Source organism: Pagrus pagrus (genome assembly GCF_965226575.1).
Source record: "Pagrus pagrus genome assembly, chromosome: 12".
NCBI classification, from domain to species: Eukaryota; Metazoa; Chordata; class Actinopteri; order Spariformes; family Sparidae; genus Pagrus; species Pagrus pagrus.
The window spans coordinates 6466456-6480569 of record NC_140196.1 but is presented as its reverse complement, the minus strand read 5'-3'; the positions used below and the strand labels follow the sequence as shown (position 1 = coordinate 6480569).

The 14114-nt window shown below is 42.0% G+C and overlaps 1 protein-coding gene across 3 annotated transcripts; it reads right to left on the bottom strand.

Moving 5' to 3' along the window:
* Nucleotides 1-412: 412 nt before the first annotated feature.
* LOC311266157 (GRAM domain-containing protein 2A-like) lies at nt 413-9225 on the bottom strand. 3 transcript variants are annotated; one of them, XM_084368360.1, is made up of 13 exons: nt 9062-9225; nt 8019-8162; nt 7871-7928; nt 7040-7112; nt 6703-6806; nt 6445-6534; nt 5778-5849; nt 5622-5675; nt 5401-5503; nt 5221-5277; nt 5011-5110; nt 3677-3787; nt 413-2371 (listed from the first exon to the last, which is right to left on the bottom strand). In XM_084368360.1, the coding sequence occupies exons 1-13, from the start codon at nt 9133-9135 to the stop codon at nt 2356-2358; spliced, it is 1056 nt and encodes a 351-aa protein (XP_084224486.1). In that variant the 5' UTR covers nt 9136-9225; the 3' UTR covers nt 413-2355. The 3 variants fall into 3 exon arrangements, with proteins under 3 accessions (XP_084224486.1, XP_084224487.1, XP_084224488.1); XM_084368361.1 differs by having other exon boundaries at nt 5401-5500; XM_084368362.1 differs by lacking the exon at nt 9062-9225 and adding an exon at nt 8761-8896.
* Nucleotides 9226-14114: the final 4889 nt, after the last annotated feature.

The following is a 14114-nucleotide window of genomic DNA, read 5'->3' as shown; positions in this document are numbered from 1 at the left end:
GTGGGATGTTATCTCTATTATGTATTCTATGTGAGGGTAAAGCTGAACTCATGGCATCGGAACATTGAAGCGCTTTTTAAAGAAAAAAAAAAAACAACCGGGACGTTTATTTGAATTTTTTTATTGCTGATACTAACTGATGTATTGTTATGAGTTTCGTGCTAGAGTTTGAGCGGGGCAGTGGTGGGCGGGAGGGTGGCTAGGCGGGTGGGAGGGGGCTAGACAATATTAGTGGGCTGTTTATATGGTTACTGTACTTACCTATTCTATTCTTTGTATTATGATTTGTAATTTTATGTTGCTTTTTTGAACTGAGAATATGATGTAATGAAATTAATTCATGGGACTGAATCTTGACCTTTTTATGGACAACAAAATAATTAAAAAAAAAGATCACTTATGTACAAAAATGTGAAACTGAATGTATTGTTTTTATAATATTATACAATTTTACAGTCATTGTACATTTATACAGTGCATATGTTAATAAGAATGGGTACAAGATGTGGTAGTGATACAAAAATTGCAATATTTATATGTACATAAACACTCAAGATATAATATTTGGATGACATGACTTGTTACACCAGTTACATTGGTGTTTTGAATAATATAAATAATCATACAATCACTTATGTATCACCACAGGGTTTTTAAAACCACATTATTTATTGTACATTTTAATGTATACACACAACTCTCCAGATGTTTAGTCATTAAGTTCACCCAAAAATTAAAATCCAGTCATTATCTACTCGCCCCCATGCCGAGTTAGGGCTTTAATATGTTAAAAACTGAGAAAAGGTAAAATGACTCCATAACATACAGCTCATCCGGCATAATCCAAGTCTCAGGAAGCTCCAAGATCCCAAATTGATTTGAAAAAACACTGTTTACACCTGCTGCTCAGTTGGTCATGAAGCTAGTGGTCCTGAGCTGACTCCGACTCCTGAGCTTTACTATCAGACATCCCCTCTCCATTTTCAGAGACCGGCCGAGCCAGAGCTAGCTGGTTAGCATATTAACTTACAAAGATATCTCTGCAACACATTAAGACTTTTTAACACTGTTGTTTCTTTAGTTCTTTTGATGTTTTAGTTAAGTTTTGAATGTTTTTAACTAAAATAATTACATATCGAACCTCTAAAGCTAAAATCTCCACAGTAGTTGATAAGCTAAAAGCATTAAACTGAACAAGCCTGCACCCCGTCTGAAGTGGGTGCACAAGTTCAACCCCGCGTCTAGGGTGTAAATAACGCCTTTTTCAAATCCATCTGGGATCACGGCGCTTCCGGAGACTTGGATTACACTGGGCGAACTGTATGGAGCCACTTTATTTATTATGGGTTTGTTTATTTTACATTCTGCAAGAAGTACCTATCTGCTCAAGTTGTTACAACTATGAAACTTCACCCTGTTATCCATTAGCATGAGGGTGAGTAGATGATGACTTCCCATGTTTGGCTGATCTTTAAAAATGGTTTCAAGTCATGCAAATCAATCATGGCTGTCACAGACTCTCCAGTGTCTATAAACAGGGTTGATTTGACAAACAGGAAGCAGCAAAAGTTACATAACATTTTATATTTTGAGACATTTCAGTGCCTGGAGAGAGAACTCAGTGAAATCCTGCCTTGGTGCCTCGTGTAGCAGTCCTGCCCTCTGCTGGCTGATTGCTGTCATTAAAAGTCTGACGCGACTCCTCCAGCAGTGAACTTAACTGAATGCGAGCCCTCATTTCATAACATACAGATGACTTAACCTCAAGCAACGACAAAGAGCTTCTTTGTCAAGCTCGGCTCGGTTGTGTTCTCACTGTTACTGGTTGTGTTGATCCAAAATGGCAGGGACTCCAGCAGCCTCTGCTCGCTGAGCTCAGCTGTTCACCGGCCAGGAAATAAACATGGCTTCAGCAGGCCGCCTCCATATGGCTCAGTGCAGGAGATCTTCGTGTCAGTTTTTGATCCGTCAGCAGAAAAACCAGCGCACTCCTCGCAGGAATATTGTCCTTGTGCATCGCTGCCAACACAGCCAGTCATCCAATGTAGTTCACCGCGTGAGGCCTGTTCAGACATCCCAAAAGCATCTTACTGCTGACCTGCATCCTCTGCAGACAGGGTGTTAATGCAGGAGGCTTATTTTCTACTGTGAGTCAACTTGTTAGTGCACAATGTTGTACATCGCTTTGGACAGAATGATTCACTGAAGGTGCATCGCATGTCAAATGGGCTGAGTCTCGCAGCTAAGATGCTTTTGGGAGTGTGTCTAGACAGAGATCAATGAAGAGCAGAATCTTAATAAAGCGGCGCAGAGAGTTCCTACAAGGATTTGTTTGTCACAGCGTCCTGCCACTCGCTACGTTTCCTGGAACCTGCAGAAGAAGGAGAAGCAGCATGGGTTAGGGTTAGCACTTGTAGCAGTCCAGTTGTTTGACTTGCTATTTTTCTTTGTTTGGGCTGATTTTCCTCATGACTGATCGCAGGGGATTCAGATCACCTGTGCACAGGTGGGGAGACTGACTCTTGTTTGAGGAGTGGAAGCAGCTTGAAAGGCTTAAGAGAGGTGGGAAATGGCGCACCGGTGGCTCTCATCCTCAGTCTGAATCACTCCCTGACATACCAAGAAGCTCATTCCCCCTCAGATCACCAGCCAGAAACTCTTCCACATCTTTCTTGAGGGAACTTTGTTTATTTGGGGAACACTTTAAAACCCAGACACCTTCAGTTTACCACTTTATCTTCCTGGGGCTTGTAAGAGCACATTGATTTATTATAGCGGGAAGAGGCATTTGTTTATTGAAGTTGTGGACATTCCCCTAGTTTTACACGTTTTTTGGTTATATTTTTATGTAGGTTGGGCTGGCAGCCAGTACCCTCACATACTAAACAACACGTAATCAAATTACACTGGTAGTTTAACCAGAGTTCAAGTTATACTCGCAGCTATGTTGGGTTTTCGTTCGGAGCTACTACTGTACCTACTTATTTTCTTTTAGCTTGTTCATATCATTCATGTAAGTGATATCCATGACATGGAAACGTGCATTAAATTGTGATTAAAATAATGGTCGTTGGTGATTTACTAGCAACCCCCACAGATGTGTGATTTTACTGCTTTCATGGCAGCTCGGTCCCCACTGGCTGAGTTTAACTGCATCTTGCAGTAGCTCGGCTTGTGGCTCATCTACGTTCACATTCCCATCGTGATTCAAGTAGTTATTACTTTTGTGCCATTTTTTTGTGTAGTGAAACAATTTTGAGCAATGAAAGGCCAAATCTATCATTTTCTTTAACCGTGTAGTTTTTGTCTCTTGGCTTTAATTAAACTATATTTCTCTTCCTGGCAGCTGTGCTGTAGTTGAACTTCTCGTGGACTCGTGGTAGCTTCCAGAGTTAGCCAGATCTATTTAAGTAGTGCTGCCACACTGTCGTACAAACCGGGGCATCATCTCAACACGTCGACGTTTAAACTGGGTGTGACGCCGCTGGAATGTGATCACTTATCTTTTGTCTGCGCTGCCGTCATGAACCTGCAGAACTACTCCCACGTCTAATCTAATCTGCAAGTAATGGTTTTAAAAGTCACCTAAAACTGGTTTGAGACATCTTGACGCGGTTACACTTCCGTTTCGGTGTCCTTTTCCTTGACCTTTCCTTTTGTTTGTGTGTCCACTCACTCTTTGTGGCGTAGAGACAGCTCAGTCAGCGCTCCCAGAGAGTCCAGCTGTGCCTCCAGAGCCACGATCCTCAGGCCGATGTACCCCGACGCCAGCAGCAGCACCACCATCCTACAAGACACACGATAAACACTTTGGCTTTTACACTCGCCCACTACAATGCACTCTTCACTCACATACTTTCACTCACAAAGTGAAAGTATTGCACAGAACAAATCGAAAGCTTAGCAGATGGTTTCAGATCAGTACAAACTGTACAGTCCTAACAATAAGATATCAGTAAATTGCATCAGTGTTGAGCCTGAGAGAACATTGTGTGATGTTTCCACAACTCGAGGATTAGATTATTTTATTTCCTTGATGGATTCCAGTCCGTCCAGAAAGACAACATACCGAAAGTTTCATGGAAGAATTCGACAAAAAGCAGACAAACTGTGTTATAGGGCCTTTAAGTGCTCTTTGAATGTCTGAACTTACAAAATCAAACTCCATCACGCTTGTTTAACATCCATGTTTACTACTGAGATCTGAGACATAAAAGTACTCCATTACCAGTAAAAATCCAGGAGTTAAAGCCTACAGCTCCGGTCAAAAGTAACTGCATTATTACAACTGATGCATTAAAGTGTGAGTATAGTTTTGTAGCTTTGTAATGTTGTAACTGAGGCAAAGAACATTTTTGCTTTTTGCTTTTTTCCTTGTAGTTTTGGGGTTGTATCTTCATGGTAAGAAGGCTGGTAAGCCATGGACGGTGGTTTAAGACGATGTTTCAACACCTGTCAGTGTGAAACCACTGGATATTTCTTTAAGAGGGACCACTGCACTTCAACAATTGTAATCATGACACCACTGGATGTTTTTAAGGGGACCTCGAGACATTTCCAGCCAGGTTTGTAGCAACCAAACCAGGTCTTTTAGGCCCAAACATGAACTTCATCTGAACATCCAACACTGACATCTTAGTCATTTATTCTGGTGATTCGGTACAAGGAGCCTTTATTTTTTGTTGATTCTGGCGGCCCCTGTGGACAAAAGCACTGCATCTGTTTTGGAGACGAGTGAAATTGAAATGTTTCTTCCTTTTTAACAGAGGGATGTATAGTGATGAGGTAATGCATCTTTTTGTGGCTATGTAATATTAATAACTGTAATGTGATGATGGTGAAAAACTTTGGGTTACATGTGATCCTACAGCTAACAGATGTAGTTGCTTGGGAACAATAATTTTGTAACCAGTTGAAAGTTCTTTGTAGTACGTTTAAGTAAATAACTTGAGTGAATGTAATTAAAGCAGTGACGATGGAGCCTCAGCTGTGAGGAACAATGATACTCACATCAACATGTAAAGGTAGAAGAGGAGGCTGAGATTCCTAATTTCTCTGAGGAGGAAGAACGATGTGACCCTCTCAACGATCCTCCAAATCCACGATACAGCTAGTGGAGACAAAAATCAGCTGGTTATCAAATGATGACACTCTCCTCTTTGCCTGATGGGAGACTATAAGTAGATATTACAGTATGTGTGTGTATTTGTGAGCTCTTACTCAGGGTGTCCGGATCTATTAGGCTGTTTTGTCGGGTGGAGCTGCATCCTGGTGGACCTGGAAAGACACAAATAAACATTGTTGCATTCAGTGGTCTTGTTCTGATGGTGACGATCCAAACAACACAATATTAACCAGTGATGCTCACACCACCACACACTCCTCCCTCCGTTTTCTCACCTTCGCTGGACGTCAGAGGGAAGCCGTTATCAAGACAAATGCTGTTCTGTCTGCTTGATTCTCGATCTATGCTGTCCTCCAAACTGGAATAACTCGAGGCCTGCTGACAAGGACACATTTCAGGTTAAAGTCTGTGGCTGCGTATCGTGCGCCCTTATCATCTCGACTATAGCAACATGACTGAAATTCCTGCTTTGGTTGAGTTCGATGACGAAACCTACCAGGTCGTGATCAGCCTCGTTCTCTGCAGAGGAGAGGTGAGGGCTGCTCACGCCCTGTTTCAGACAAAACACACAGAAGAAACACGAGTTTGAAGCTGCAAACGGCCGTTTGATCAATGATCTCGTTATTCGCACGTGGATTGGTGAATGAGCTACCTGTGCGTGTGAGCAGACGGTTTCGAGGAGTTTGTAACACATCTCACGGTTCCTCAGAGACACAAAAGAGTGCTAGAAGAGAGAAAAGAAAGAGGTTGATCCTGCACGCTCGGCGCTGAAGTTAATTTGCTTTGAGAGTCTGCTCCTTTCACTGCAGGAAGTTTCAATTCCTGTAATTTCCCTTCCTCTTCTTCTTGACTCAGTTCTCATCTTTCTTTTCATTGATTAGTGGTTAACACTAAAACCAATGAACACACTGAGTCAATATTTAATTAGGGGCAGTGGTGTCCTAAGGGTTAGAGCAGCAGGCTTCAGACTGGGAGGTGAAAACTCACTACTACTAAATTGACTGTTTAAAAAGGCGCTGTAAGTTTGCATGCAAGGGGCAGCAGTGAAAGCGCTAATGCTAGGCTAACTATTGTTCTGCCATGTTTAAAAATAAAGTCTTATTCAATTAAGGTCCACATGATTCTTCTTCATGCAGGACAGGTTGGGGCCCTTGGATTCAGAAGGTGTGTCGTTGTATTTTTTAAAAAAAGGGGAAAAAAAGTGGTATTTTTCAGTTCAATGAGGAAAATGTGTAAAAATATCTCCTTTCTTGACATTTCCTGACATCTAAAATAATAAATCAGATAAATAAATAGCGAATGAAAAGAATTCGTCTGACCTTCTCTCCGTCAGCAGTTTGAATAGACATCATGGACAAAGCCGAGTTATGTTTCTTCACCTCCATGACGCTGGACGCAGGAATCACCACCTGCAATGTGTTGACAACATACTTTTGATTTTGATTCCTTCAAAGCCTTCAGGAGAACATTACAGTCATGTAATCACAATGAGGCCTGCACATGGATAACCAACGTGAAGAACCTCCAAGTTTAATATCACCAGTGTGAATTAGGCTTCACCAGCCTAAGTGTGTCACCTTGGTGTCTTTGAGCAGCACAGACGAGTGGAAACACACGTGATGCTCGGACACAAAGAGTTTCCCATGATAGAGAACCTCCTTCTGCAGGGCACAGGTGAACGCTGCAACAGAGGTCGACACACAGACACACAACAGGCATAATTTGAGGTTGTGAGGTAATAAAAGAAAAAGCAAAGTCATCTCGCCCGTGACGTGTTTCAGCTCCTACAGACCACAACAATAAAAAGGCAGCACTTAATCAAACAGAGAATAAAAAAGGCCACAATGTGTGATGTCATCTCCATAATCAATATCAGCGAATAAGTAACAGACTGTGGACCGGAGCTCCACTCACTCTGTGTCAGGTTCTCCGCCTCAGGAATCTCTTGGAACAGTTTGTGGAAAGTTTTGTTGTGCTTCAGGAAGCTCTGCAGGGAGAAAATACTCAAGTGTTCACACAATACTCAGCGGTATGACGAGTGACGTTTTATTTGTGGCACACAAGAAACAGGTTCGCTGTCTGTTGTCTGAAAAACAACACTTGATGCAATATGTGAGAAACAGCCACCTGTTGACTTCATGGGGAAGTATTGTTGTTGACGCCGTTGGCACAGGAGCTTTGAACCTGTACGGGCCGGGCTAGCTGGTTAGCATGCTAACTTCAGTATATATTTCTGTTACAATATACAAAATGTCAAAGCTGTTATTGCTTCACATTGTGTTGATATTTTTTGTTACTTTTTTTTAATGTTTTCAACTAAAATTCTGACGTATTTCACCTTCAAACCTGCAATAACTCTTTTTGGCCAACATTTACTCTCTTTTGCCTCTGTTTTTGTTCTCCACCACCAGCTCCTGAGTTAAATATCTGGCTCTTCAGCTGTTGAATGTTGAAAACTAGCTGCTAACTGTGTCTGTCTGGTGTTTGGTGCTCAGCAGGTAGTGTTCAGAGTTGTTAGAGATTTTTCACTGAAAAAAGCTGCCCGCTGTGGTCGAAAACAACACTGTCACTAGCCAGACAGCTAAACAATGCAATGTAGAATAAGTGATAATGATCTGCAGCTTTGTATTTTAACATTTGGTGCCTTATTATTAAAAAATATTGATCACAGTTGACTTAATTTCCCCTGTGCTGCTAAGAAAATGTGCTAAAACACGTCTGCAGGGAACAGGAAACAGGACTTACATGACTGTTGACGAGCCCGTCTGATCGCTCAAGGTTCTCCTCTGCGATGGTCTGCCTCCTGAGGACACAAACAGGATAAATGAACCACACTGAGACGGACGAGATAAGACTGTTATCAGGTCTTTGTCTAGGCTCAAGTTTAAATCACCTGAGGGGCATGTTGGAGTTGAGGCTGTGATTCAGCTCCTGGATCTCCAGTCGGGCCTCGTCCAAACTCTTACTCTTTCTTGATTTCTTATGACTGAACCTGCTGCCTCTTTTTCCTCCGAGAGGTCCAGTTCCCTCCAGAGAGCTGCCCCGAGAAAGCAGGAGAGAAACGTCACACTCACGATCAGGTTTTTTTTGTATGACGCACACAGGTGAGACGGATATAACGACAACGAAGTCAAGAAACTGAGAAAACAATGTGTTGGATTGTGGTTGTTGGCAACAATCTTCTCTTTCATTGTTTTCATCGGTGGACGTCAGATTTCCCACAAAGATAAGCCGGTTCATTCACAGACACAAATAACTCGTTACGTAAAGGAACAAAACAAAAGTATCTTCTAAAAAGGGGGCAAGAACCCAGAATGCTGTTTGAAACTAGATAGGTGGCAGCTGTGTCGTCCGTTTGTTTATTCAGTCATGAAAACACAGACAGTTTGTTTATTTAGTTTGTTCGGGCATAAAATAATCAGCCAATGAGGATCTTTCTCTCCCGATTGAAATTTCTTCCACAGTACTACAGAGTGCACCTTTAACCTGCAGCGCTAACAACACCGTGGACTGAAGAGCAACGAGGTAAAAGAAGTGAATATAATCTAATATCTCTGTCTGTTTGAGCAGTTCCTATATGTGAGGGCAAAAAGGTTAATCTGGCTTTAAACTCCTTGAGAAACCTCCTCGAGTACCGGCTGTATTGATTTCCTCCCCTTGCTCGGCCTAACTGTCAGCCCATTAGACCCTGTGGTTAGTCTGCAGTCTCTGGGCAACAGCAGCAGGTATCCTCTGGAGAATAGTTTCACTTTTGTAAACCGGCAAGCTACAAAACACCGGTGACGCAACAAAGACTGTGTGCGCACCTGGTGCTTAAAGGGGCTTCATCAATCACACCTGTTGCTCAGCTGTGAAAGATGATCAGTGTTGTTTAATTTGAGCTAAACATGATGAAAGATGTGAGAGGAGCAGAGGAAGGAAGGTATTTATACTCACACAGCGCTGTCAAGTGAGAATCTCCTGCTTTTCATGTTCATCATGGAAAATAAGCACTTCCAGCTCACACACATGCACACACAAGGACTCACACACTGTCATACATGCAGAGTGACACTATGCCACAGGGTGAAACAACTTGTGTGTGATTCTTGATCTCCTGCGGTTACTCAGAGGCAGGCGACAAAATAACAAAGGATTTAGGATTGGCTTGTTATTGTTGAATCAGCCAATCAGGTGTGAGAGGAGGGAGTCTGCCGTCAAACTGAACCAATGGGTGATGGCAGGCAGGTGGGAAGGCCACACGCTCTGCACAGCTTCTGCTCCTCATGGCAACGGTTCACACACACACACACACACACACACAAAAGTATGACACAGGTATGCAGCGGTCAGGTGTTTGAGACGTGTCTCCTGCTGGGTAACCTGCCCAGCCCTCACAGATAGCCATCAGACTGACTGGTGCAGGACAGATAGATATCATGACACGACAGTTTTTAATAAAAATATTTACATTTCTAAAAGACATAATAAAAAATTACAACTGGAGAAGAAAAGCGTGTTTTTCTGCCTGATATTGAGCCGGAAATCGGTGTTACTTACTTTGCTAATGACTTATTATGACTTGTGTACATGCACAGTGGTGTGTTGTGACACGATCATCACGCTACCTGTCAAACAGAAATACAATAAGAGAAAAATATTATGAAATACAGTTGATTTATCAGAGACACAAGGTCATATATATAGAGAGGGAACTGTGAGTCTCTTCCACTCAGACATCAACAGCTTACAATCCTGAGGAGGAGGACGACAGATTGTGTGAGCTGTGTGATTTAAGAGAAGTGAGTCTCATTCTCCTTTTGTAGTTTTCTGCACAGGCTTTGATGATTTCAGAGAGCATTTTCCACGAAATGGCTCGACAGAACTCAGATGATCAAATATTTGTCTCAACAGCCGGATCACAGGAACTATTTTATCAGCGTTTGACTTCTCCGGCACAGACGACGAAGATCTGAAGATCTGACTGTCAAAGCTGCTTCACTTTTCATGTGTATGCATGCTTATACAGTATGAACGCTGTCTTGTAAGCCCATGCTGACATTGCTTTATGCATGATTTAATAATGATAATAATGATGCTAACGGTCCCACCATGGAGCTCAGGACCTTTGACCCGGACAGACCAAGGCTAGTGGCGAGCTAATATAAGTAGATATCTCCTCCAATGCAACACAAAGATGTCATAATGACAAAACTGCTATTTCTTCACATTCTGCTGAACAGTTTTTGTTTAGTTTTGAATGTTTTTAAACTACAGTTCTTACATATTGCACCTTGCATGTACCTCTGACTCCAGTCAGCAGAGTAGGCGTACTGTATGTGGGCACTGCAGCGGTGCGTTTGTCGAGTAGCCTTTGGACATACAAGCCGATACTGCTGCATCCATACTGCAGAAAACTAGTACTGAAACCACTTCAGATATTCACAATGGATATGTATCGTTATATATAGACATTTTTAATTACACTGCTGCACACAAGTCTTTTAGCACAGCCTCATGTGTACACCACTCTTCATTTTACTGCGCATATTATTTAAGCATGTGACAAATGCAACTTTTGAATCCTTTGGAAAACAATGTGGCTGTTACAGTTTGGTTCAGCTGGAGGATATACAGAAGAAACAGAGTGATCGCTTGTGTTAAAGCCCACAAACAGACTGAATGTATCACCAAATCTAATCATTTTGGTCCTTTAGTTTAGTAAAATAAAATATTACACTTTCTCTACATAATGCTTTGCGATCACTGTATGTGTTCCTCCAGCAGAACCACACTACGCAGTACAGAAGCATCAGCGTCAGTCTCTTTTTGTTTCGAAGTTGTGGAAACCACTCGGCTTCGGCAACTTTCACATCCAGCTGCTCGCACCGTCACACCACAGGTGGTCGCATGATTGGTGTCAGTCCAGATGTTCACGCTCCCTCCTCACATCTCCTCCAGCGTTGTCTCCGTGAGCAGCTCACAATTCTGTGTTTGACTCTGTTCATGTATTCTGATTTGAAATAGGAGATTTAAAAGTCGTCCGTGTTGCCAATGGATAATGTGTTTAGCATTTTCACCAAAATAAAGGACAGTGGTTTGTAAGTTACTGCTGTGTGGAGCACTGAAACTGCCAAAATCAAATCAAATAAATAAAAACAGAAATGTGAATTTATTTCACTTTTTATACGTGTATGCATTAATACAGATACTTAACATTTATTTTCAATATTATTTTGTTGCATTTAATGGCATATTCATTTATGTATTGATAAGTATAAGTAGTCAATATAACTGTACAGGGACAGGCTGGGTTAAATGATTAAACCGAGCTGCAGAGTTACTGTGTGGGTGAATTTACAGTAACTTCTCACAATGTACATTCTGATCTCGCAGCAGATAAACAGGATCTATTGTTTGTTCGGAGCAGCAGCAGTTCAGGGTCACGCTTGACTTAACTTCGCGTGTGGTGAGAACACAGCAACCTGCATTAATAACTAACGCTTCCTTATACAAGTGAGTGAGATCGGTTCATTGTGAATGAACCCTCTAATGACGGCTGGAGGTGTAAAGTTACCAGGCTGGTCTCAACACATCTCAAACGTTCAGTGGATGGACAGAACAATTCATTCCTCACATCCCGTTTTTCTTCTTTATTTCTTTTTTCCTCTTATTACTAGAAAACTTTACAGACCAATGGGCTGGCTGGCTTTCTGAGAGGTTTTCGGGGAAGTAGCCGGTTAAAGGATGAGCCAATCACAATCTGTCTTCAGTGGTAAGGGACACAGCAGGCTACCGTTCAGGCGGCAGCCGTCCTTCACACCAACAGACGGATTGAGAAACGGTGAGGACGATGTCTCTGTATGTGAACTTTACACAGGCAAAGCACTGAACACGTGCAGAGCTGTGCTGAGTTTCATTATTACGTCTGACTTTATCTTGTCATATAAGGGTGTGTGTACTGCCGTGCTCAAAATAAACACTGTGATCACCCATCTGACATAAGGAGCAACATTCCTCTTTATCTCCTGGTCGTGAGCGCAACTCGAGCAGCCTCAAGAATGTTAATGGTTCAAGGAAACGGTAGACAAACGGAAAATAATTCCTTCCTCGTTCCTGTACTCATATGTTCATTTCCCTAGAAAGGTTTAAAGAAAAATTACCTACAAAACTCATGAATTAATACATACTGATTTATTTTATCAGACCAAAAGCTGAAGGGCAAAAATGAGGTTGTTGTGGTGGCTAATTAGCTGGTTGTGTTAGCCTAGCCTACCTTCAAACAGCTACTTCCTGTCCACTAATCTAACCAGCGACCATATTCACACGGCGGCCATTTTACTCTGACGTCACGCTCAGGGTGGGACGCTCCAATGAAGTCGATAAAACGAGGTGAATGTGACAAATCATTATCATTTCACCACTTCCTGAAAAGATAATGCGTAGTAAAAGAAAGGCCATACTTCAAGGTAAAACAACACATTTGATAACTTCTTAGCTCCTCGCTTACATTATTGTATGACTGTGTGTTCACTTGTAGGCTTAAATAAATGTGTCCAGGACGTGCGCTGATATTTGAGAATAATTTATGCTTTTCCTAGGGTATCGTGTAACACTATCACACATGTATGTCGGCTAGGAAGTGGTTAAATGCTAAAGGTAGCTAATTTATATGTCTTGTCGGCTTTGATGCTGTAGTTCAGGTCGTATTGGAGTTAGTGGAGTAGGTCTCCAACATCCACGTCGTCATTATGACTGGGAAACAATTTATCAGACATGGCACTAACTATAGAAATGCCTGCATACCAAACAAATACGCCTCATAACAGCCGTATAATCTTGTCAAATGTAAGCAGACTAAACCAAAAATCTTTTGCATATTTTTTTTATTCTCCAGGAAGAATATTATTTGTTTTCGCCCGTGTGTGTTTGTTTGTTTGTTTGTTTGTTGGTTGGTTTTTCAGCAGGATTACACAAAAACAACCCAACAGATTTCCACTGAACTCGGATGGATGATGGATCTCAGCCCAGAACTGATCCTATTAACTTTTGGTGCAGATCCAGATAAAAGGGACGGATCCAGGATGTTTTCTCTCACTGTATTCAACATTGCGAGATCGAGCATTTTTCCAGCACTTTCATTAATTCCTCAGGGAATAATGCACAGTTATGAAAACAACCAGGTGTATTAAGGTGGCTGGTATCTCTGAGTCTATGAATCTTAGATCTGGTGAGCTTCAATTATGGTTAAAATTAATCTTGATGCACGGCTATCGAGTTTGATATTGGATTAAATGGGACTGTTGGACCTTGGTGGAGGTATTCTACTTGTCAGTGCAGAGTTTTTGAATCCTTTTGCATCTCCTGCTGTAGCAGTCCAATTGTTTGACTTGGTATTTTTCTTAGTTTGGGCTGATTTTCCTCATGGCTGATTGCAGGGGATTCAGATCACCTGTGCGCAGGTTGGGAGACTGACTGTTGATTGAGGAGTGGAAGCAGCTTTACTTGGGGAGTTTCCCTCCCAGCCAATCAGGGTGTGACGACACCCTGATTGGAAATGGCACAGCAGTGGCTCTCCCCCTCAGTCTGAATCTGTCCCTGACCCATTTTGAATCGCTCCGTGAATTACCAAGATTGTCAGCCAGAAACTCTGGTCTATTTAAGCCCTATTTTGTTTTCTTCGCTGTCCACATCTTTCTTGAGGGAACCCCTTAAAACCCTACAGCCCCTTTACGCCTTCAGTTTACCATTTTATCTTCCTGGGGCTTGTAGGAGCACATTTATTTATTATAGCGAAATAATTTATTGGTTTATTGTAGTAGTGGACATTGGGCCTTCCCCTAGTTTTACATGTTTTTTGTTTATATTTTTATGTAGGTTGGGCTGGCATGTAAGCAATTTACAGCCAGTACCGCCACACTGCGTCAATACCACATCTCCGTCCTGTGAAAGCGGACGTTGAAGCAGAACTGAATTTCATCTTGAAAACCAGCTGCAAGACTGGAGATGC

Coding starts and splice junctions, on each gene's coding strand:
- LOC311266157 (XM_084368360.1), bottom strand. CDS start 9,135: ATGTGTGTGAGCTGGAAGTGCTTATTTTCCATGATGAACATGAAAAGC. Junction 7,113..7,870: donor ACGGGCTCGTCAACAGTCAT/GTAAGTCCTGTT, acceptor TTCTCCCTGCAG/AGCTTCCTGAAGCACAACAA. Junction 5,111..5,220: donor AATAGATCCGGACACCCTGA/GTAAGAGCTCAC, acceptor TGTCTCCACTAG/CTGTATCGTGGATTTGGAGG.